This window comes from Torulaspora delbrueckii, chromosome 7 (genome assembly GCF_000243375.1).
Source record: "Torulaspora delbrueckii CBS 1146 chromosome 7, complete genome".
NCBI classification, from domain to species: Eukaryota; Fungi; Ascomycota; class Saccharomycetes; order Saccharomycetales; family Saccharomycetaceae; genus Torulaspora; species Torulaspora delbrueckii.
The window spans coordinates 364,719-388,274 of NC_016507.1; the positions used below are offsets into that span (position 1 = coordinate 364,719).

The 23,556-nt window shown below is 42.2% G+C and overlaps 13 protein-coding genes across 13 annotated transcripts; 9 read left to right on the forward strand and 4 right to left on the reverse strand.

The window, feature by feature from the left end:
- Nucleotides 1–253: 253 nt before the first annotated feature.
- GUT1 (glycerol kinase) lies at nt 254–2,350 on the forward strand (the record flags this gene model as incomplete). The annotated part of the gene is made up of 1 exon (XM_003682712.1): nt 254–2,350. One exon carries the CDS (start codon nt 254–256, stop codon nt 2,348–2,350), a length of 2,097 nt encoding a protein of 698 aa, XP_003682760.1.
- Nucleotides 2,351–2,635: 285 nt separating this feature from the next.
- TDEL0G01830 (60S ribosomal protein eL8) lies at nt 2,636–3,403 on the forward strand (the record flags this gene model as incomplete). The annotated part of the gene is made up of 1 exon (XM_003682713.1): nt 2,636–3,403. One exon carries the CDS (start codon nt 2,636–2,638, stop codon nt 3,401–3,403), a length of 768 nt encoding a protein of 255 aa, XP_003682761.1.
- Nucleotides 3,404–4,086: 683 nt separating this feature from the next.
- TDEL0G01840 (RNA-binding protein) lies at nt 4,087–4,887 on the forward strand (the record flags this gene model as incomplete). The annotated part of the gene is made up of 1 exon (XM_003682714.1): nt 4,087–4,887. The coding sequence occupies one exon, from the start codon at nt 4,087–4,089 to the stop codon at nt 4,885–4,887; it is 801 nt and encodes a 266-aa protein (XP_003682762.1).
- Nucleotides 4,888–5,120: 233 nt separating this feature from the next.
- TDEL0G01850 (uncharacterized protein) lies at nt 5,121–10,049 on the forward strand (the record flags this gene model as incomplete). Its single annotated transcript, XM_003682715.1, has 1 exon — nt 5,121–10,049. One exon carries the CDS (start codon nt 5,121–5,123, stop codon nt 10,047–10,049), a length of 4,929 nt encoding a protein of 1,642 aa, XP_003682763.1.
- Nucleotides 10,050–10,110: 61 nt separating this feature from the next.
- Nucleotides 10,111–11,718, reverse strand: MUP3 (Mup3p; the record flags this gene model as incomplete). Its single annotated transcript, XM_003682716.1, has 1 exon — nt 10,111–11,718. The coding sequence occupies one exon, from the start codon at nt 11,716–11,718 to the stop codon at nt 10,111–10,113; it is 1,608 nt and encodes a 535-aa protein (XP_003682764.1).
- Nucleotides 11,719–12,349: 631 nt separating this feature from the next.
- CBP2 (Cbp2p) lies at nt 12,350–14,146 on the forward strand (the record flags this gene model as incomplete). The annotated part of the gene is made up of 1 exon (XM_003682717.1): nt 12,350–14,146. One exon carries the CDS (start codon nt 12,350–12,352, stop codon nt 14,144–14,146), a length of 1,797 nt encoding a protein of 598 aa, XP_003682765.1.
- Nucleotides 14,147–14,150: 4 nt separating this feature from the next.
- LDB18 (Ldb18p) lies at nt 14,151–14,423 on the reverse strand (the record flags this gene model as incomplete). The annotated part of the gene is made up of 1 exon (XM_003682718.1): nt 14,151–14,423. One exon carries the CDS (start codon nt 14,421–14,423, stop codon nt 14,151–14,153), a length of 273 nt encoding a protein of 90 aa, XP_003682766.1.
- A 454-nt stretch (nt 14,424–14,877) lies between these two features.
- Nucleotides 14,878–15,372, forward strand: COF1 (cofilin; the record flags this gene model as incomplete). Its single annotated transcript, XM_003682719.1, has 2 exons — nt 14,878–14,891; nt 14,955–15,372. 2 exons carry the CDS (start codon nt 14,878–14,880, stop codon nt 15,370–15,372), a joined length of 432 nt encoding a protein of 143 aa, XP_003682767.1.
- A 75-nt stretch (nt 15,373–15,447) lies between these two features.
- On the reverse strand, nt 15,448–17,169 carry EFM1 (protein-lysine N-methyltransferase; the record flags this gene model as incomplete). Its single annotated transcript, XM_003682720.1, has 1 exon — nt 15,448–17,169. The coding sequence occupies one exon, from the start codon at nt 17,167–17,169 to the stop codon at nt 15,448–15,450; it is 1,722 nt and encodes a 573-aa protein (XP_003682768.1).
- A 177-nt stretch (nt 17,170–17,346) lies between these two features.
- On the reverse strand, nt 17,347–18,753 carry TDEL0G01910 (uncharacterized protein; the record flags this gene model as incomplete). The annotated part of the gene is made up of 1 exon (XM_003682721.1): nt 17,347–18,753. The coding sequence occupies one exon, from the start codon at nt 18,751–18,753 to the stop codon at nt 17,347–17,349; it is 1,407 nt and encodes a 468-aa protein (XP_003682769.1).
- Nucleotides 18,754–19,309: 556 nt separating this feature from the next.
- Nucleotides 19,310–21,304, forward strand: TDEL0G01920 (uncharacterized protein; the record flags this gene model as incomplete). The annotated part of the gene is made up of 1 exon (XM_003682722.1): nt 19,310–21,304. The coding sequence occupies one exon, from the start codon at nt 19,310–19,312 to the stop codon at nt 21,302–21,304; it is 1,995 nt and encodes a 664-aa protein (XP_003682770.1).
- Nucleotides 21,305–21,562: 258 nt separating this feature from the next.
- Nucleotides 21,563–21,853, forward strand: GON7 (chromatin DNA-binding EKC/KEOPS complex subunit GON7; the record flags this gene model as incomplete). Its single annotated transcript, XM_003682723.1, has 1 exon — nt 21,563–21,853. The coding sequence occupies one exon, from the start codon at nt 21,563–21,565 to the stop codon at nt 21,851–21,853; it is 291 nt and encodes a 96-aa protein (XP_003682771.1).
- A 223-nt stretch (nt 21,854–22,076) lies between these two features.
- On the forward strand, nt 22,077–23,546 carry FEN2 (Fen2p; the record flags this gene model as incomplete). The annotated part of the gene is made up of 1 exon (XM_003682724.1): nt 22,077–23,546. The coding sequence occupies one exon, from the start codon at nt 22,077–22,079 to the stop codon at nt 23,544–23,546; it is 1,470 nt and encodes a 489-aa protein (XP_003682772.1).
- Between the last annotated feature and the right edge of the window lie 10 nt (nt 23,547–23,556).

Genomic DNA, 23,556 nt, shown 5'->3' on the forward strand with positions numbered 1-23,556 from the left:
AGGTAACTCCAGACGCCCCGCACCTTCACGGTCGATCGGAAATCTCACCAACAATGATGCCTAGGTGACAATGGCACAGCCCAACAGCTGAGTCACCAACAGTCCAGCCATCTCAGCTTCGAGGAGAATGCACTCGGGCAGTCGGAATCAGTGATGCAATAGCCCACCATCCCTTGACCCGTGCAAGTCTCGACCAAATATCACGATTGCGAACTACAAATTCAAAGTGGCTCATCAGTAGTTGAGGAAACTGATGTTTCGATGCTATATAAGAAGCCTACGTGGTCTAGCAATAAGACGACCTGTGTGGAAGAGAAGTATCTATACGGTTAAGAGCGAATATACGTTGCCCGAGATGACTGCTGATGAAAACCCAAAGTTGACCGTGGATGAAGTTATCCCACTGATCGCGGCGATCGACGTTGGAACTACGTCTTCGCGGGCGATTTTGTTTAATAGACTGGGCCAGGAAGTTGCGAAGCACCAGATCGAGTACTCTACTTCTGCTTCGAAGGAGAAATATGCTGCGTCTGGTAAAAGGCGTAGATTCAGTGTTGATGAAAGTAACCAACCTATCTTCTCTGCAGAAGGTATTGCGATCGAGGAGAATGAGTTTTTAGAGATTGAGGATTTGATTATTAAAGCTGGACATCCGACTTTAAGGTTTCCAAAACCTGGTTGGGTTGAATGCAACCCGCTTAATATTTTGGACAATGTGGTTGAATGTTTTGCCAAGACTTTAGCTTTTACGTACCATGTGAATGCGCAGCGGATTCCTGATGGACTTCCACCCTATCAGGTACATTGTATTGGTATAGCCAGTATGCGTGAGACGACTTTGGTGTGGTCCAAAAAGACTGGGATGCCCATTGTGGATTATGGGATTGTGTGGAACGATACTAGAAATGCAGCAATTGTTACAGAGAAGAGGAACAGCACACCTGAGGATGAGCAAACGAGGTTGAGAAACAAGACGGGGTTGCCTTTGTACTCTACGTATTTTTCGTGCTCAAAGTTGCGTTGGTTGCTGGACAATGAGCCAAAAGTGAAGGAGGCCTACGGGTCGGGCGACTTGATGTTTGGTACCGTCGACAGCTGGCTGATCTACCACTTGACCAAATCGCATGCTTTTGTGTCTGATGTTACGAATGCTTCCCGTACGGGGTTCATGAACTTGGATACTCTTGATTACGATGACGAATTGCTTGATTATTGGGGGATCGATAAGAACAAGATCAATTTGCCCCGCATTGTATCGTCTGCCGAGTACTATGGTGATTTCCACGTACCGCAAGTGACAAAGGACCATATCCCGCTCGCTGACTGGAAGATTCTGTCGGATTTCAGTCACAGAACCCCAAGAATCCCCTTGCAGGGTTGTCTTGGTGACCAAAGCGCTTCGCTAGTGGGTCAATTGGCTTTCAAGCCCGGTTCTGCCAAGTGTACTTACGGTACCGGGTGTTTCTTGCTTTACAATACTGGCTCAACAAAGCTGATATCCCAACACGGTGCTTTGACAACTTTTGGTTACTGGTTTCCACACTTGGCCGATGAAGAGGCAAGGAAACCACATTTTGCACTGGAAGGTTCTGTGGCAGTCGCTGGTGCAGTGGTGCAATGGCTAAGAGATAACTTACGATTGATCCCCAAGGCTGAAGATATAGGTCCCTTAGCAAGCAGAGTACCTGATTCTGGAGGGGTAGTGTTTGTCCCTGCCTTCAGTGGTTTATTTGCACCCTACTGGGACCCAGAAGCCCGTGCTACCATCATGGGTATGTCGCAATTCACCACTGCTTCACACATCGCCAGAGCCGCTGTTGAAGGTGTATGTTTCCAAGCTCGTGCTATCTTAAAAGCTATGAGTTCCGACGCTTTGGGAACCAAGGACAGAGATTTCCTTGAAGAAGTTAGCGCTGGTACTTATGAGAAATCACTCCTATCCACTTTGGCCGTTGATGGTGGTATGTCCCGTTCGGATGAAGTTATGCAAATTCAAGCCAATATCCTAGGACCTTGTGTCAAAGTGAGAAGATCTCCCACGCACGAATGTACAGCGCTCGGGGCAGCCATTGCTGCTGAAATGGCTTTCAAAGACCCCAAGGACCGTCTCATGTGGAAGGATTTGAAAGATGTCAAGAAGTACATTTTCTACAACGGTGTCGAAAAAGATGAAGAGTGTCCGCTTGAGCTACAACCAGATCTCAAGATCTTTACTAGTACGTCGAATAATACTGAACGTAGGAAGAAATGGCGAATCTGGGAAGAAGCCGTCAAGAGATCCCGAGGTTGGCTCTCTTCATTGGAATCAATGGAGGACGAAGACGATGAGAAAGGGACTGACGGTAAATAATTTAATGAGAACTAAGTAACGATCTGTACTTTAATATTCTAATGGTAATCTAAATGTTCATATAGAGCAGTTTTGCAGGACAACTACAAGCTATGCTACTAAGAATCTGTGACTGTTTTTGATTTTTAATCCAGACATCTATAAACACTTAAATTTTTCAGATTTTTTGAAAAAGTTTTGACAAAGCGAAAGAACGCATTTTTCAACAACGCATCTCAAGCTATAAATTAAGAAAGTGAAAAATTTCATACCGCACTTCTAAATATCATCTAAGTGTAATCAAAGATGGCTCCAGTTAAGAAAGTTGCTCCAGCTCCATTTGCTTCCAAGGCTTCCAAGTCTAGCAAGCCAAAGAACCCATTGACTAACTCTGCTCCAAAGAGTTTCGGTATTGGTCAAGATATCCAACCAAAGAGAAACTTGTCCAGATACGTCAAATGGCCAGAGTACGTTAGATTGCAAAGACAGAAGAAGATCTTGTCTATCAGATTGAAGGTCCCACCTGCCATTGCTCAGTTCCAATACACTTTGGACAGAAACTCTGCTGCTGAAACTTTCAAGCTTTTCAACAAGTACAGACCAGAAACTGCTGCTGAAAAGAAGGAAAGATTGACCAAGGAAGCTGCTGCCATCGCTGAAGGTAAGACCAGACAAGAAGCCTCTCCAAAGCCATACGCCGTCAAGTTCGGTTTGAACCACGTCGTCTCTTTGATTGAAAACAAGAAGGCTAAGTTGGTCTTGATTGCCAACGATGTTGACCCAATTGAATTGGTTGTCTTCTTGCCAGCTTTGTGTAAGAAGATGGGTGTCCCATACGCTATCGTCAAGGGTAAGGCTAGATTAGGTACTTTGGTTAACCAAAAGACCTCTGCTGTCGCCGCTTTGACTGAAGTCAGAGATGAAGACGAAGCTACTTTGGCTAAGATCATCTCCACCGTCAACGCTAACTTTGCCGTCAAGTACGATGAAGTTAAGAAGCACTGGGGTGGTGGTATCATGGGTAACAAAGCCCAAGCCAAGTTGGACAAGAAGGCTAAGACTGCCTCCGCTTAAGTTCAATCCGAAGAAAAATATATGAATTAGATACTTTTTTCCCCTCCAATTGCATTGAACTTTAATTTTACTTTTCAACTTTGGGAAGAATGGTTTTGTTGAAGCGGGTTAGTATTAGAATTGCCATTGATTTGTTATAAAGCTGATTCATTATAGGGGATTAGTGTTGTCGGAAGAAACAAGTTCACCTTTTAGTGGCATTTTATGTCATGTTGAATGATGAATTTTGGACTCCAATTGGCAACAGGTCATCTCTATTGAAGTGTTTTTCAGTTTTTACAAATCATACGATTTTAAGAAAATTCGTTACAGAAACCATCTCCAACTTAATCCAATATGTAACTACTACATACCTCTTGAAACTTTACCATCGTGTATACTAAAACCAACTAACGATTATGAACTAAAAAATCCACTAGAATTGGTATTATTTTAGTATGTAGATTGACGTTCCCAACCTTGTCACGTGACTTCTCTCTTACTCAGGGGAACCACCCAAGGGGCGAACCTGCCAGGTGGCGTTACTACTAACTAACAACCACTATAACAACAGATAAAAGGGCCATTATTAGCTGAGGAATACCTGTATATATAAAGGAAAGAGTGTACGAGTGGCCATTGAGTGAGTAAGACTGACTATTGGAATTTGGAAAGAAAAAGAAGAATAAATTAGGCCCAGAAAGATGTCAATTGAAGAGACGAAACCTGTTGAAACTACAACTGAAACAACGTTCGTAGACCCAGAAACCACTGTGTTTGTTGGCAATGTGTCAAAAGAATGTACAGAGGATGATTTGAAGGACATTTTTGCCGGAGAATTCGGATCTGTAGAAGTGGAAATCCCTTCGGGAAGGACTAGAGATGGACGTTCATTCTATAACAGGTATGCATTTGTGAAGTTTCCTCAAAAGATCGATGTGGAAGCCATTAAAGAAAAGTACGACAAGCAAGTGGTAAAAGAGCGTGGTATTTATATTAGAAAGGCACTCACTCAGGAAGAAAGGGACGCTGAGAGACAGGAAAGAATTCGTAGCAGACGTGGAGGACGTGGTGGAGCCAAATTTGCCAACAACCGTGGAGCTGCAGTTCCAGCTCCTCCAAGAAAGGATAAAACCCCACTGGAAGAGATGGAAAGATCGAAAGATACAATTTACGTGAATAACATCCCATACTATGCCACAAAGGAGCAATTAGCCGAGTTTTTCGGTACCCAACCGGAGCTTGTAGTGTTACCAATGAGAAGAATGCGTGATACCAACACCAAGAGGGTCTTCTTTAGCAAGAAGATGAACCGAGGCATCGCATTCATCACCTTCGCTAACTTTGAGAATGGTGATGACATCAACAAGAAAGTGGAAAGCTTCCAGGGAAAGACTCTGCAGGAAAGACCGATCGTAGTAGACGTCGCTGCTGTGAGACCTCCTCGTGAAGAGCGCGAACAACCAGAACATGATGAGACAGCTCAAGAGCCTGCACAGGAGTAATTGGGCCCTGTATAATGTGTAAACATATTAATGCACCATGTAATAGCACTTAGTTTGGCTGCATCCATGACACATTCGGCATTATCATGGATTTCTTCAGTTTCGTGTTCCATGACTCTCAAACCATATATTTAAGAACTATATAATGGACAGGTAAGCAACACACCCACTTTCATAGGTTTTACAGAGGCCAAAGACACCAAGAAATCTGGTTGTTGGTAAGCTGTGGATCGATGCAAGCTGTGAATGCGTCTGAAAGCGAACCCTGCCGCTTCTGGATCTATGATGATGTGACGAAATGCGGTAGAGTCCGATACATAAACTACTATTTCCCTTTAACCTTGACAGTGTTCACTGTGGGTTTCCTACTTTACAATGTACTTTCGCATTATTACTATTATGATAAACTCCATTTGAAGAAATTGAGTGTAGTGGATGAACTGACGAATGGCGCAAGTGGCGATGACTCCGAGGATAAACCATTGCTCTCTAATGGCAAGAAACATAGCCAGTACACTGAGAGCCAGATGACTCCAGAGGAACTGATGGAGAAGCATTTTTCAGTTGAAAAATTAAAGTTCGTTAACACCAAGGGAGAACCACATGGTAAGGTGGAGATTGTTAGACGTGGATTTATTGAAAAATCAAGGACGATTGTGGAATTTTTGTTAGTACTCAGTCAATTGATCTTCCATGTTTTCGTGGCATTAAACTATACCGGAATTTACAATGAATTTCCTCTTTCTAGTTCCGTAATGGGTGTTGTACAATGGGCATTCTTATTTTTTGTTGTATCCATACGTTTACTGAACATTAATCAGTCCATCAAGTGGATAAATAAATATCCTGGGAATATTTGGTCCATTTCATTCGTCTCGTATATGTTCCTCTTCCTGTCGAATCTGTTGCCTTATCGTTCCATATTTATTGGACACATCAAGAAAAATGTGATCAAGAATTACTACCTATCTCAGACCTATATTGACCTGGTTCTCTTCTTGCTGCTATTCTTATCACCACAAGGTAACAAAAACTCGGTGATTTATATGACTGATAGCACTATCACACCTTCCCCAGAACCAGTATCTTCAATCGCGTCTTTCATCTCTTGGAGTTGGATTAATAAGTTTGTATGGACAGCTCATAAATCAACCATCGAATTTAAAGACGTTTGGGGATTGTCCTTGGAAGATTATTCCATCTTTGTCGTTAAAAAGTTTAGACGCTATACCGGTCGCTTTAGCAAAAACAGAGGGTTTACTGTCAATCTGCTTTCTTTCTTCTCCAAATATTTGGCGCTACAGGGATTTTGGGCTTTTATTGAAAGTATTATAAGTTTCATTCCAACCTTACTGCTGAAGAGAATTCTAGAATATGTTGAAGATAGAGACTCGGCACCTGCAAATTTGGCTTGGTTCTACGTGTTTGGTATGTTTTTGTGCAGAATCCTTGTTGCAGTGTGCCAAGGCCAAGCTTTATTTTTGGTTAGGAGAGTGTGTATCAGAATGAAGGCAATCATCATTTCTGAGATTTACACAAAAGCACTGAAAAGAAAAATATCTGCAAATTCAGCTAAGCAATCCTCAGATGAGGTCGACCCTCAAAAGCTTAACGAACAAGAACAGATCAATGGTGATGAAGAATCTACAACTTCTGCTAATTTGGGTGCAATTATCAACTTGATGGCCGTCGACGCATTCAAAGTGAGTGAAATTTGTGCATACCTTCATGCCTTTGTCGAGGCCGTGGTAATGGCTTTAGTCGCTTTCGTATTGTTGTATCACCTATTAGGGTTTGCCGCAATAGTTGGTGCAGCGCTTATCGTGGCCATGATGCCACTTAACTTCAAACTGGCAACATGGTTGGGACATTTGCAGAAAGAGACTCTGTCGGTAACTGATAAACGTATTCAAAAGCTGAATGAAGCATTCCAAGCTATCCGTATTATCAAGTTCTTCTCATGGGAGAATAATTTTGAGAAGGACATCAGAGATGTCAGAGAAACTGAATTGAAGTTCTTGATGAAAAGATCCTTGGTCTGGGCTGGAAGTTCGTTTGTCTGGTATATCACTCCAACCATTGTCACCAGTTGTGCCTTCTGGTTTTACATCTATATTCAAGGTGAAGTACTGACTACGCCAATCGCCTTCACAGCTCTATCATTGTTTTCCTTGCTAAGAACACCTTTAGATCAACTGTCTGACATGCTAAGTTTTGTCATTCAATCGAAGGTTTCCTTGGACAGAGTTCAAGAATTTTTGGAAGAAAAGGATACAGAGAAATACAATCAATTGAGCACTGCGAAGGATAAGAAAAAAATTGGATTTGAAAACGCTACCATTACTTGGGATGCAGAAAGGCCTGACTTCAAATTGAAAAACTTGAACATTGATTTTAAAGTCGGTAAGCTAAATGTTATTATTGGCCCAACGGGCTCAGGTAAGACCTCTCTTTTGATGGCATTGTTGGGTGAAATGCATTTGGTGAGCGGTAAGATTATCGTGCCATCTCTGGATCCAAGACAGGAGCTTCCTATCGAAGCAGACGGTATGACAAACTCAATGGCGTATTGTTCACAAGCTGCTTGGTTGTTAAATGACACAGTGAAAAACAATATTCTCTTCAACAGTCCTTACAATGAGGGTAGATATGAAGCTGTGGTGGAAGCCTGTGGATTGAAGCGTGACTTCTCGATTCTGTCCGCCGGTGATTTGACTGAAATCGGAGAAAGAGGTATCACGCTGTCTGGTGGTCAGAAACAAAGAATTTCTTTGGCCAGATCACTGTACTCAAATGCCAGACACGTCCTCCTAGACGATTGTTTAAGTGCAGTGGACTCTCACACAGCTTCTTGGATCTATGACAACTGTATTACTGGGCCTTTGATGGAAGGAAGAACATGTATCCTCGTTTCTCATAACACCGCGCTAACCTTGAGGAATGCTGAGTTAGTTGTTACAATGGAAAATGGACAAGTCAAAAATCAAGGCGAACCGTTGAGCTTACTGCACAGCGGTCTGCTTGGAGAAGACGAGCTTGTCAAGAGTAGTATCCTTTCGAGACACAATTCGTCCGTCAATTTGAAGAGTAAAAGTACTACAAGCATCAGAAACCTATCCAAGGGCAAGGAGTTGGCTAAGTCAAAGAAAACGGATGAGGAACGTGCCAAAGATGGTAAGTTGATCAAGGATGAGACGAAGGCAGAGGGTGTCGTTAGTGCCGACGTTTACAAGTGGTACCTAAGAATCTTTGGAGGCTGGAAGATGCTCAGTATTCTTATTGCTGCTTTTGTTATTGCACAGGGTATATCCATTGGACAAACTTGGTGGGTTCGTAGCTGGGTTTCGAACAACTTCAGTACAAAGATTATTGCACTAGGCCAAAACATAGCAGTTTCTACATCTCGTGCTATCAGCCATGTTGGCAATTTTGTTACATCATTTTCATTTATGCAGCACAACTTTGATGAAGAATCCCGTGCCAAGATCCATTCTACGTTCTACTACCTATCGTTGTATTTCTTGATCGGTGTTATTCAGTCAGTGTTGTCAGCGCTTAAAACAGTATTGAGTTTCGTTGCTGGTATCAATGCATCGAGAAAGATCTTCAACTTGCTTCTAAGCAAGGTTATGCACGCAAAGCTTCGTTTCTTCGATTCTACTCCAATCGGTAGAATAATGAACCGCTTTTCGAAAGATATGGAAGCTGCCGACCAAGAGCTAACACCATTTATCGAAGGTGCATTTTACTCGCTTGTGCAATGTGTTTCCACTGTTGTTCTGATTACATTCATCACGCCTCAATTTTTGTTTGTCGCTATATTGGTGGCTGTTCTCTACTACTTCGTAGGTTACTTCTATCTGACAGGTTCTCGTGAATTGAAGAGATTGGAATCCATTTCAAGATCTCCAATCTACCAACATTTCTCGGAGACTTTGGTTGGTGTTACCACTATCCGTGCCTTTGGTGACGAAAGTAGATTCATGCGTGAGAACCTGCAAAAGATTGACGAGAACAATAGACCATTCTTTTATTTGTGGGTGGCGAACCGTTGGTTATCGTTCAGAATCGATATGATTGGTGCTCTTGTCATTTTTGGTGCTGGTATTTTCGTCTTGTTGAACATTGACCATATAGATTCAGGTAAAGCAGGTATCTCTTTGACCTACGCAATTACATTCACAGAGGGTGCGCTATGGTTAGTAAGACTATACTCCAATGTGGAAATGAATATGAACTCGGTCGAAAGATTAAAGGAATACATGGACGTCGAACAAGAACCATATGACCAGTCGATTTTGACGCCCCCAGTCGAGTGGCCTCAGCAAGGTAGAATTGAAGTTAATGATCTGTCGTTACGTTATGCCCCTAATCTACCAAAAGTCATCAAGAACGTTTCTTTCACTGTCGATCCAAGGTCGAAGGTTGGTATTGTTGGTAGAACAGGTGCTGGTAAGTCTACAATTATAACTGCACTGTTCAGATTTTTGGATCCTGAAACTGGTAACATTAAAATTGACAATGTTGATATTACATCTATTGATTTACAGAGACTTCGTCGTTCGATCACTATTATTCCACAGGACCCCACTTTGTTTACTGGGACGATCAAGTCCAACCTGGACCCTTACGATGAATATACTGACCAACAAATTTTTGAGGCGCTAAAGCGTGTCAACTTGGTCACTCAAGAAGAACTAGACAGACGCCCAACATCAGAATCATCTTCAGTCAGTTCAGAAAACATTAACAAGTTTTTGGACTTGTCCAGTGAGATAAGCGAAGGTGGTGGTAACATTTCACAAGGTCAACGTCAACTTGTGTGTCTCGCCCGTTCATTGTTGCGTAGTCCAAAGATCATTCTACTTGACGAGGCTACAGCTTCGATTGATTATGCGTCAGACGCTAAGATCCAAGAGACCATCAGAAAAGAGTTTGGTGGCAACACGATATTGACGATCGCACATAGACTGAGATCTGTGATCGATTACGACAAAATTTTGGTCATGGATGCTGGTGAAGTTAAGGAATTTGACCATCCTTACTCATTATTACTGAACAAGAACAGTTTGCTGTATAGTATGTGTGAGCAGAGTGGAGAGCTGGAAAGCTTGATAGAATCTGCCAAGCAAGCCTTCGTTGAGAAACTGAATTCAAAGTAGTCTTAGAAAGTAATAATTCTTTAGTTATAAAATTTATCATGCAAGTCATTTCTATAAATCATTAAAGGTAACATTTAACCCATTTAGTTACCACCAAACCATCACTTAATGTAATTATTCGTTGCTTGTGGACGTAACCAAACATTCTGGGTAGTAAGAAGAACTTGACTAACCAGAAGAGGAAACATACTATTATCAAGGATAATGCCGTTATTTGGTATGGTGGTAATATGCTAATACTGTTGGAAACTTGGTCTCCCAAAAATGGAGCTGCCAATAAATAGGTTGAGACCAGGATCAGAGCGATAACTCCTATGGATGGAGCTTTAGTATCGGGAACCTCGTCCTTACGTTTCCTTCTGTAAATAAATATCCCGACGGCCACGAGTAGTAGGAAGAATTGGTTACCATAACCTTCCATGGAGACTAGATAATCGTATGATGCACCTTCTGCAGGCAATAAGGTGAGCCAAAGGACAGACAAAGTACCACAAACCAATAGGGCAGGTAGAGGAGAGTTCCATGGTTTATTACTTGCCAAGGGAATGCTGAATGGCAAGTACCCCTCTCTGAAAACTTCCTGATTCATTCTCGAGACACCATAAAGTACCACTAGAATATTAGAAGCAGTAGACAGTGCTACTGAGGAGGAGAGTAATTTTGCTCCAAGGTGTGGTCCGAAAAGCTTTGCGAAAAGCATTGAACCCACCAAAGGGCCAGCCTGCTTGATCTCTTCGTATGTTAGAACTTTAAGGTATGCCAAATTCATCATCGAGTAACATATGAAGCAAACAGCAAGAGATGCAGGCCCAGCAATCTTCAACGTTCTCACAGGATTTTTAATTTCAGATGCCACAGCATGAACACTATCCCAACCTGTAAAACAGAAAAATGCGTTGATGAAGGCTGTGGCTAGGGATGACGTTGTGGCCATAGCTTCATCCTGGAATGCATAAATTGGGATCGACGATGCTTCTTCAATGGGTGAATTGTAAAAGAAAACCGAGTACAGCCCTAGGACACACATAATTGCAATCAACACGAACTTCAACCCACCGAGAAAATTTTGTATGCGAACTCCAGCTTTCACTGATAGCCCATGGATCGTAACACCAGTCACTACAGCTGCAATACTGATGTATTTTGAAAGGTTCGAATGATCAGAGATACTTTGATAACCGATAGCTGATAAAAAGTATTTCCCAAAAACAATCGCATTGGACATCGTAAATCCCGTAAGCACTGTATAGGCCGCGAAAGTAACACTCATCATCAATTTGGGCTTTGTATAAGTCTGTTCCAGGAAGTTCTTACGACCGCCAGATCTTGGAAGCCACGATCCAAACTCTAGAAATAAAAACAACCCCGCAAACGATAGTAAAGCTGCTAGGAGCCATACGCCAAAATATATCAGTACGTTTCCACCACAGTTCACAAATATACTACTTGGAGTAGCAAAGATACCCGATCCCACCATTCTGGATACAAAGAGTACCATTGTAGAAAACAGACCCAAATGTCTACCCTGCGGTACCTCGACGAAAGCATCTACGAGTATACCAGCTCTATCAATCTCCATTGAACTGAATGATCCATATCCTAACTCCTCAGGTTCACCCTGTTCCAAATCATGGTCTTTGCGTGTAACCAATTTGAAACTTTCAGACATAGTTGATTTGTTGTCTTCCTTCAAAGTGGTTGTTACAAACTAGGAGCTATTAACACACATATATACAGATTCATTGCCTAGCAGGGAGTTAGTCATCATATGAATCAACTCGCAAAGTCGTTATCTGAGGGAGTGGTACTATGGTGGTTTTTTTCAGAAGTGTGGAAGCCACAGTTGGCGCGACAGAAAATCAAATTGTGACGCTAAGTAAAATAATTAATAACTTAATTAATTATTAATCTCTTTTTCATCATTAAAATTCAGATACGTGATTGTCGATTGTAGTCATAGAAAGTCATCATAGACTCAAATGAGAACTTGCAAGGCAGATTCGAACAGATATTCAAGAACACCACTGCGTTGAGACCGGAAGGTAAATTTTCGTATATTCTTTTTGGATAATTATTCTGGCCTGCAGATCGAGATTACTTAGATTTGGTGAGGATTTTGGTGATATTTGATACACTGCCTCTCGCCTTGTTATTATGACTGTTGTTCTTGTCAAGACACAAATTTACGTACACAACGACTTTTCAATGAAATTTAATAGTTAAGCCTTAATTGATGAGTCTAACGCTTCCACATCATTGAGATGGCTATATAACAATCCTCGTAAGACTCCTAAACATTTATGAGTTCTATTAATTGGAGAGCTTTGTTCTTTGGCACTTTCAGACGGCAACCTACTTCAAATAACTATAGATATAAGCATGCGAGTCCCAAAATAAAGAGAGCTGTGCTCAACAACTTTACCAAGGAACTAGAGAATAAAGAGTTGCAAGAAATTGTTGTACAAATTGATAGGCAACTTTACTCGGCACCTGTTAATAAATTACGAGAGATTATCTTTCGAGATGCCACTGGGCCATCAAGAGCGATTATCAAGACAATTCGTAGTGATCCCACAAGAAGCTCGAAAACTTTGAGAAACGTAGCAATTTCAAGTTGGCAGAACATAGCTCCCATTTTCGCGCATCCGTTGAATCCGATATCTGAGTTTAAAGCAAAGGGAACTGCTTCCTCTTTTGAGTATACATGCTCGATAAGCCTTACATCGAAGGGCGGACAAGAAAAATTATCAAACGTATCTTGGCCTGATCCATTATTCTCCAATTCCTGTCAGGGTCTGGGAGTTTTGAAAGAGAATTTTGAACCCTTAAGTGGTACCAAGTTTTTAAACCCTTCTGATGGAAGAACTTTAGACTTTTTTATTGTGGATGAACTGCCGAAAGGCTGTAATGCAATTGGGCTTTTTCCTGCATATGAACCTTCGCATAAACGACATTTCAGTGGATTACAACTATGTGCAGCAGTGATACGGCACAAACCATGTACTCAGGAGCAGAGATCGGCTGTCGAGGCAAGAATAACGAGCTCTCCACAAAGTGACAAGAATTTGGGAGATCTGAATGCACTCTCGTTGAGCGAGACTGATTTTCGCAGTTTGAAGGGACTGATGGACGCTTCTAGCAAGTCACAATCACTTTGGAGCCACGCTCGTGATCATGATAGAACTTGTCCCGGTGACATTATTCGTTGTACTCTAATGTCGCGTAAAGTGGATACAAATCAACTGTTGGATGAGTTTGGCAAACACTTTATTCTATACAGTTTGGTGTCCCAGGCGCTGAGAATTCGTCAAACAGTTGACAAATCTATAACATACAAGCCTTCGGAGCTTTCCCCCATAGACCAATACGTTCTACAAAAACTCCACGAATTGAACGAACTAGACACCCCTGCCTCTGTTTCGGAGATGATTCAGTACAAACAAGACTTCGATGATTTTTTGACCATCTTGAGCAGCTATCATTTTAGCATTGTGGCTGAAATGAAATCGTCAAGTCAAAATTACTTCCGCGATGGTGACAAGACTCCTAGAGCCGTAACAGTCTTTAGAGTCCTCCACGAGATTCTGCGTAACAGCAAACCATTCAAGATGTTTTACCCCAACCTGTCAGAGTACGCTACAAGAGCCCTACCTCAATCTTCACTCTCAAACGAATCACTTCCATTAAGCAATGATGAAGAGGAGTTGAATGTGGGCGCTAAAGCACTGATAATGTTCAAAAACATTACAGAGTTTGAGAGCGAAATGTACTACGACAGGTTAACCACAGCTCGACCATTGGAGATCGAGCCAATGGCCTCGCTGAAGACATGGAAAATCGTTATTCTTGCAAAAGATCCACTACCACAGGCGATCGAGAGAGCTTTGGTATTCAATTCACGAGTATATACTCAATGTGTCACAGATCTCGCACAGGCCACTCTAATTAAATTTGCAACATGCAAAGTACGCAAGATGATAGATGAAGATACATTTTTGTTCCTGTACCAATTACAAAGACCGCCAAAAGTCGACAGAGACCAGATGGTCGACGATATATTAGGTAAACTCGAAACTGCAGTCGCAGAAAGGGTATAAGTCATTACATAGCATCAATTTTGCCCTCTAATTCCTTCATTTTATGGTCCAACCCACTCAAGAATTCATTGGACCGCACATTCCAGGCAATGAATCGCTGCGCCAGCGCTAACGACCTGACCAAAAGGCCACTGCATGCTTCCAGCAACTTTGGTAATTCTTGAATCCGATAAATCTGCACAGGCGACACTTTCTCCAGACTTTCCATCTGCACCAAGTCCTCATACACTATATCCAGCTTCTGAAGGTCCCTACAAAACCTGTGCGACTGTCTCATAACTGCTCAATAACGTCTGTAATCTCTCAAGATAGTCTTCTTGTATAGAGTGATCCTTCACAGCATACGCTTGAATCAATTGCATCAGCTCGTCACTATATTCTCTACCTTCGCGGACCAACCGGCGCACCTCACGCTCCACAGAGGCCAGTTCAGAACTCAATTCTTTCTCCTCCAGCTTATTCACATCTCCAATGGCTAGTTCTAATCGCTCAACCCGCCCAAATAGCCCATCTAATACCTCATAACTCTTCATCTTTAAGCTCATCTCTTAATAGTTAAGCTTAAAATTCTTCGGGTAACGAACTTTTTTTTCGAAGTAAGCAGGCTGGACGAGTTGGAACCCCTTTCTCTCTCTTGAACAACACTTGAAGGCCAAGAAAGGTCCATAGGTGGTCTTAGAGGGTCAATTGAGTAGTCATTAGCCACTCACACACGTTATAAACTTTCAATAATGTCTAGATCTGGGTATGTTGCACAATTGAGGTTGCGAGGGTTCTCGAGATAAGGTTTACTAACATTGGTGTCAAGTGTTGCTGTTGCAGATGAATCGCTACAGGCTTTCAACGATTTGAAATTGGGTAAGAAGTACAAGTTTGTGTTGTTCGCACTGAACGATGATAAGACCTCTATCGTTGTGAAGGAGACTTCTACAGATGCATCCTATGATGCATTCTTGGAAAAACTTCCAGAGAACGACTGTCTATATGCCGTTTACGATTTTGAATACGAAATCAACGGTAACGAAGGTAAGCGTTCCAAGATCGTTTTCTACACTTGGTCCCCAGATACTGCTCCAGTGAGATCCAAGATGGTTTACGCTTCTTCTAAAGATGCTTTGAGAAGAGCTCTGAACGGTGTTTCCACTGATATCCAAGGTACCGATTTCTCCGAAGTGTCTTACGAGACTGTCTTGGAAAAGGTCAGCAGAGGTGCTGGTTCCCATTAGATACCTGACTCGTGGAATAGAAAGTTGTGTATTGCAAGCAAAATAATAATAAAAATACGTGCTAACTTTGTTTCTCTATAATTTGAAGGGCACCCTGACGATGAAGAAGGGTTCCTGGGTCAGTTTCCTGGTCCATACTAAGCGGTCCATCACGGTATCTGCAACGATAAACTGCCTGATGCCCCAATTGCCGGGGCTAAAGACTTCAGGAATCTTATTACTGAGTCCTGGGAAGAGTTTTTTGTAGAAATCCATGAAATCTGATACGTTATTTCTCTCGATAACAATTGATCCGCTTACTTCTTGGAACGAATCGTAGATAAATTGTGGGACTGAGAAGTCGAATTTTTGAGGGTATGAATCCATGTTTGCAACTCGAACAATCCATAGAAACAGTGCTTCTTTCATGCAGTTTTTCGTTAGAAGGTCATCATATTTTGTGACTCCGAAGGTCAAGAGTAAACTATTGGCAAATTGTTTATCTCTTTTGAAAATTGTCTTGAAACTAGTTATCATCGAAGAGTTCTTCGTGAGGACTTCCTTCTGGGTCTTTTGCAAAGCTTCAAGACTAGTGTTGAACAACGTCTTTTCGGAATTGAAATATTTTCTAATCACTTGAAGAACTTTGGAGTTACATGTCTTGTATTTTGCGGAATCAATCTTTGAATGTGTACGGAAGAAATCCAGTTTCTGCATCAATATGGAGTGCAACTGATCCTGGCCTTCTAGAAAGCTTCTCAATGTCACATCTGCTTCAGATCCTAACTTGCATAAGTATCCGAAAAAATTGACCATACTACTGGGTAGCGGCTCCACGGCAGTGATTTGGAACTGGACACAATCATCTGCGACTTTGTTCTTCTCGGAGAACCCTAATTCGGCATTCAGTGCTTCATCTATCATCTCTTTTGTCAATCTTAAGGTGAGTCTAGTAAGATCGTAGGGGTTTTGATCTTGGACAAAGCCATAGCTCAGCAGTAAATCCTCGTTTGATTTTTCTCCATAATTATTGAACACTTCTTCACCTTCTTTCATGATTTCTTGGCTTACGAAGCAGACGTTATCATTGGTAAACGTCCACTTGACCTTTGTATCGTTCTTATGGTTCAGAAGATCCACTAATGGGTATAAGAACGCCTCATTTATGCTAGAGCATTTTTCCTCAAGAATTAGCTTTGGGAATGCTCTTGAAGTAAATATACCTGTGGCCCATAAATACCCCACGAAGCTTTTCCATGAAATCGACTTGTGTTGCTCACGGTATTCACAGATGTACTTCAAAATATCAAAGTCCTGTGCTTCAGACTGTTCGTATAACTCTCCATCTTCCGGCTTCAATTTCAATTGGTCGAGTAATACGTGCCATTCCTTAACAATCTTCCGTAAGTTCTGCTTCATTAGTAAGTAAATATCCGTACCTTTCAAAAGCTCAACCTCTTGCAGCTTCCAAAAATATGGTTGGTCCAATTTAGTGGGCAGTATATCGAAGTAAGGTTTGTGGAAGGGCCTCGCACTGGGATCGAATTTCATCTTAGCAGTGAATAATTGAACCAAAGCATTCGGGTTCTCGCTGGAAACCGCACCACTTGCGCTACCAAACTCTTTTTCAGCTAGTTCCTTGGTGATCAATAGGTTCGCTGGGACAGAGATCAGTGGCTCGGTGGTCTTAATGACTGACTTGGCAATTGCAGTGACACCAGCAGCTTGAGTAACTTTAAACTCCAGACGGTCATCAATAATGGCACCATGATCCTTGCACCATTCAACACATGTTTTAAGTTGATCTAGATTTGTCATTCTTGGCTTCTTTTTGTTGTGCGATGACTACCTGTTGAAACTAAAATATTTAAGGCTTCAATATCAATATCAAAATATTGTAACATTAAAAGTACAAGTAATTGACAGTTGTATAAATAATAAATAATAAATAATAAGTAAACTAATCTATAGTTGTGAAGCTACCGAGTCGCTGAACTATAGCAAGAAAGCGACAGCGACACCTAGCAAACCACCCAATGGTAGAGCACTTAGCGCTACAGCGGCACCGACAGAGCTGCCAGAGTAACTCTTAGAAGAGTTGGAAGAGTTGCTGGAATTTTGGCTAGTAGAGTTTGCACTAGCATGAGAGCTGGCGGTGACAATAGCGTTGGAGATAGTGTAGGAACCAGAGACGGTAGTAGTGGTAGAAGTGAAGTAGCTTTCAGAGATTTGTTCAGAGTAGACGGAACCCCATTTCTCTTGGATAGCCTTCAAGACTGGTTGACCGTTCATGTTGATGGCACTAACGTTTGGAGCTGGTAGTGGGATAGTGTCATCCAACAAGTAACCAACGTAAGTGGCATTGTTGACCTTGAAAGTGGTGTCAACAACCTTGTTAGAGACATTAGTCTTGTTAGCGACAAATTCGAACACATTGGCGTCAACATCGTTTCTACCTAGACATGGCAAGTCCCAGTTAGCTTCTGGAGTGGAAATCAAAGTGTATTGATCGTAGTAAGTGGAGTCAGTAGTACCCTTCAATTCGTCTGGGATAGCACCACCCAACAAGACGGTGAAGACTTGGTTCTTGACGGAGTAAGTATCGTTTTCGTCAAAAGTCAACACAATCAAAGTATCTTTCATGAAATAATCGTTGCTCAACAATGGTTCCAGGAAAGATCTGGTCCAGTTAGCAGCGTATCTAATGGTAGTGTCATGACCATCGTTCAACATGTTTGGAGTAATGTGAATGAATTGTGGCAAGGTCTCCTTCTCCAAATCCTCTTGGAACAAGGTGAAGTTCTTGATGTTACCCAATCTGGTTTGGTTGTTAGTGACAGACTCGTAAAGCATCAATGGGTTGTGCTTTCTAACATAGTTGTTTTGGAAAGTAGTTTGATCAGAGTAGTTGAAACCTTGGAAACCAGTGTATGGCAAGTTTTCTTGGTACTCACCCCAGGTAATATCCTTAGTCTCCAACAAATCAACGACAGTGGACACGTTGGCTGGCAAAGAGATGAACCTGTCATCATCTAGCGCAAAGTAGTCACCACCAACAGAAGCCATATAGTTTGGCTCAGAAGGATGAGTGACACCCCAGTAGTTATCCAAGGTAATACCTTGTTCACTCAACCATTGCATGTCAGAATCACCAGCAGCCTTGTCATAATCGGTGTTTTCCAGCCAGACAACAACCAATCTCTTGAAAGCAGCACCATCAACATCAGAGGTGAAATGGTTAGTAGTAGCATTAGATGCAGCCTTGGCAATATCGGTAGGCTCTGGGCTCACAGTAGAGTAAGTTCTTGGAACACGGCTCTTAGAAGAAGACGACACTTCAGCACCTTTAGCGACAGATGCCGCAGTAGCAGCAACAGTAGCAGCCAATTGAACAAATTTCATTCTGATTGAGTTTTTGCTTATCCATTTGAGACGAACCAACACTTTCCCTTTAGATCTTCAATTTCATCCATCTTTTATACCTTGGCAATCTCTTTCTCACTAACTCATTCACTCTACCACGTTCTGTCACATCTCATAACTGCACTACTCGTAAATCTTCAATAATTATGACCGTTAATTGCATCCTGATTATTTCCTACTGACTTCGTCAATCATTTTACAACTTTTCACTACATTAGGTAACCTTCTCAACTCATCTCATCGCTTATTGCAACCTTCTCAGAACCTTAACGCTACACGTGGAAGCTTTCCATTGCCCTCCACGTGTAGCTTGTTAGCTATTCGAGTCGTCTTGTAGGGCAGTTGTGCTTGGCAGGTCGCCTACACGTGGAGCGGTTGTTGCAGATCTTGCAGCCATCGCCATAGCACATGGGACTTGAATGGTCAAAGTTCGCATGCCAAGATTAAATGCCAAGACATTGGTTGTGGAAGGTATATATGTGGGAAGTGGTTGATTTGCTGGGATGAGCTCAGGAAAGGATGAGTGAGTTGAACAATGAGGGTTGAAGAGGAGATACCGATGGCAACGTTAGATGATGAAGGTGATTTGGAAGTTCAGGGGGGTGGTCGTAATGAGAAGGAGAAGAAATTCCTCGGTAGATTGAAATTGGCCTTACTAGTGATTATTCCATTGCTAGTGTTCAGTTTTACTTTTAAAGAGCTTTCGAGAGCTAATAAACTTGGGTTTATTACTGAACCAATGCTCTCTACCTTCACCAAGAAGTCTGAGCAGTCCAATGATGAATCATGGAGACTGGATACGGGGAAGAATTATACCATGGATGTTAAGTATTGGCTGAGCGAGAAGAAACCAGCAGAAAGACATTACTATATGAACATTTCGAAGTTGGTCGAAAAGACTCCCGATGGGATCGCTCGTAATTTGACTGTTGTAAATGGTCAGTATCCTGGTCCATTGGTGGAGGCTAACGCAGGTGATAAGTTGATTATTCATGTTGATAACCAGATGGATGATGAACCAGTGACGATTCACTGTCATGGGTTGTTTTTCAGTAAGCAGAACAGTTTTCAGGATGGTGCTGCGTATATGAACCAGTGTCCTATCCCACCAAGTGGCAACTATACTTATGAGATCGACTTGGATGATACACAAGCCGGTACTTATTGGTACCATTCGCATTTCGGTGGTCAATACGCTGATGGGTTATTTGGTCCATTGGTTATTCATTCACAGGAAGAGTACAGTGCGATGAATTTATCTTACGATAAAGATATCGTGCTTATGGTTAACGATTACTATCATGATAGCGCTTCCAACTATTTGCCTGACTATTTGGGTCCCGACAACGAAAATACAGAACCAGATCCAGATAATGGCTTGATTCAAGGTCAAAATAAGTTTGACTATGTCGAGGCTACGTATCTAGTTCCCAACGGTCGGAATATCTCGGATGTCTCATACACACCAGTTAACGTTTCGTTGATCGATTTGGATCCCGATTCTACTTACAGAGTGAGATTGATCAATGCAGGTTTCTTTCTGACCTTTGAGTTTGAGATTGACAGCCACAAGCTTGAAATTGTTGAGGCAGATGGTACTTTAGTCGATCCTATCGAGGTAGACTCTATCGCAGTTTCCCTAGCAGAAAGATATTCCTTTATCTTGAAACCTCAGGATGAGAAGAAGGATTTGGGCAACTATTGGATGCGTGCAAGATTCAATCAGTACTGCGCTAAAGTCGAGAATGACAATTTTAACCCTGATGTGAGAGCCATTGTCTCGTACAAGAACTCAGAAGATGTATCTAACTTGCAAGTGCCAGATTCCAGCTGGGACAATGGTGGTGGTGATGTTCGTTGTAACGAATTCGACCAATCTTTACTACACACCGCTAACATCACCTCTGTTCCAATGGCTTCAAACGGTTCAAGACTACCGGATGAAAAGATTCATATGGAAATTTCCTTTTTGATCGGAGCCTATCAATTAACTCGTGGTTATCTAAATGGTCACACTTACGAGTCTTACAACAACGGTTCAACTATGTACCAATTGGCCTTTGCTGCGAACAACAACACCATCAAGAACCTTGACGTTCAAGATCTAGCCACATCGAACTCCAACCAATACATGCTTAACTTCAACAACAAAGGAACCGTTGTCGATTTCGTCATCAACAACTACGATGACGGTAACCATCCATTCCATCTTCACGGTCATAAATTCTATGTTCTAGCCATCGGAAATGCTGGCTACTTCAGCGAAGATTACTATAATGAAGATTCTGATGTCCTAAATTTCAAGAACCCAGTGCTTAGAGATACTGTCAACATTCCAGGATACGGTTGGGGTGTTCTGCGTTTCGTTATCGACAGTCCCGGTGTGTGGCCATTTCACTGTCACATCGGCTGGCACATAGAGAGTGGGCTAATGATGCAAATAAATTCTCTGCAAAGCGAATACAGCGAATGGGACAATTACCCACAACAATGGTACGACCATTGTCAATATTGGCAAGACCAACTCTAGCTTCAATGGCCCAAAAATTTTGATCTTTTTTGATTGTAATATATTATTTATTTGTTCATGACAGTTGCATCACTTATAAAGAAACTGGCACTCATATTAACCTATTATCCTAATGAAATGTGTATAATAGTGGTCATTATTTACTGACACTTCTATTTCCTCACTGGCAACGGTGGATCGTATTTAACCTAAGAAACAGCTTGATCTTCATAAACAGTCACTTCTAGCGCAGGAATTCACCAAGTTAGACCCTCTAAGATGCTACATCCGACTGCTACGTACTCTTTGCCAGATATTGAACCTACAAGGTTTGTAGTCAACCCAGCAGAAGCTCGTTTCCAGACTACAGATGGAAAAACTACTGGTGCGAGCCCGCACGTCCTAAATGCCGGCCAAGTGGACAGAGATAAACCTTCGGAGCCAAGGAGAACTGCAACGGGTGAGATGACCCCATTGGGGCAGCTCAGAGCGAATCTTACGGGACTGCAAGACGATATCAATGAGTTTTTGACACATAGGATGGAATTGGCCAAGGGAAAAAAGGACTAAAACTCAGCAAGCGTCTGAACAACAGGAGAAAAGGATCCAAAACGAGATTAAAGAGCTCTTAGATGGCGGGGATGGTGACGAAGAGCCAGATGAGAACTAACACGATCATTGGGTACGGAAATGTCTTACTCATTGATTGAAAAGTGGGTCATCGCCTGTCAAGACCACTTCTTTGAGGTTAAGGGACTGTTGAGGAGCCATTGCATGGTTGTTTGTGGTCAGAATGGGAGAGCACTGTGATGATGAGCAAGTTGTGGTGAAAAAACTGGTGAACAAACGGTATCTGTTGTTCAAGATCGACCTGTTTGTGCTGTCGTTTGTATGTTTGCAATATTGGATCAATTACGTGGACCGTGTGGGGTTCGTGAACGCGTATATCTCAGGTATGAAGGAGGACCTGCAATTCAAGAATAATGATATTAATGTGGCAAATACTTGTTTCACTGTGGGCTATATTCTCGGCATGATTCCAAACAATTTAATTCTGTTGGTCGCACCTCCTCGGGTTTGGCTCAGCTTCTGTACTTTTGCTTGGGGCTTACTCACTCTTGGAATGTTTAAAGTAACGTCTTTTGAACAATGCTGTGCGATTAGATTCTTTCAGGCGCTTTTCGAAAGTTGTACATTCTCGGGGACCCATTTGATCCTAGGATCTTGGTATAAGGAAAGTGAATTGCCCATAAGGAGTGCCATATTTACTAGTTCTGGGCTGATTGGTTCCATGTTTAGCGGATTTATGCAAGTGGCTATTCATGACAGTTTGAACGGGGTTCGAGGGCTTGAAGGTTGGAGGTGGCTTTTCATTATAGATTTTTCAATCACTATGCCAATCGCTCTATATGGGTTTTTGTTCTTCCCCGGTGTGCCAGAGCATAGCAGCGGCAAGAGCCGGTTTTCCATGACCAAGTATTTCTTTAGCGAGCAAGAATTGCAATACGCTAGAAGAAGGCTACCAGCTAGAGACGAGAGCACCAGGCTAGATTGGTCAGTCGTGCCTAGAGTGCTAAAGAGATGGCATTGGTGGTTTTTTTCTTTTGTTTGGGTCCTAGGTGGTGAAAACCTAAGTCTTGCGTCGAACTCTACGTTTGCCCTATGGCTTAAGGATCAGCAATATTCGCTGTCTCACAGAAACAATTTCCCTTCCGGTATTTTTGCCGTTGGTGTGGTCTCTACCATGTTATCAGCAGTATACCTGTACAAGGTGGCCAGATCCAGGCATTGGCATGTCGCCACATTCATCGCGGTAATCATGTGTATCGTGGCAATCATGATCCGAGCCAACCCTATAAAACCATCAGTGATGTTCACAGCCCAGTATCTCGGTGGTGTTGCATACGCCGGTCAAGCTGTGTTCTTCGCTTGGGCCAATATAGTGTGTCATGACGATTTACAGGAAAGGGCCATTGTATTGGCATCTATGAACATGTTCTCCGGTGCGGTCAACGCCTGGTGGTCAATCCTCTTCTTTGCAGCCACCACGGTCCCCCATTTTGAAAAGGGCTCCTACGCATTGCTGGCCACCTCCATATCCAGCGGACTTGTGTCTGTGTGGATCCGCAAGTTGCAAAACCGGGACAGCTCAAGGAAGCAGAAACTCTCGTACATCGATGCCAACGATATGCTCGATGAAGACGATGATGATGACGATGATGATGACGAATATGACGACCAAATTGCTCAAAACCATTCATAAATAGCTAGAT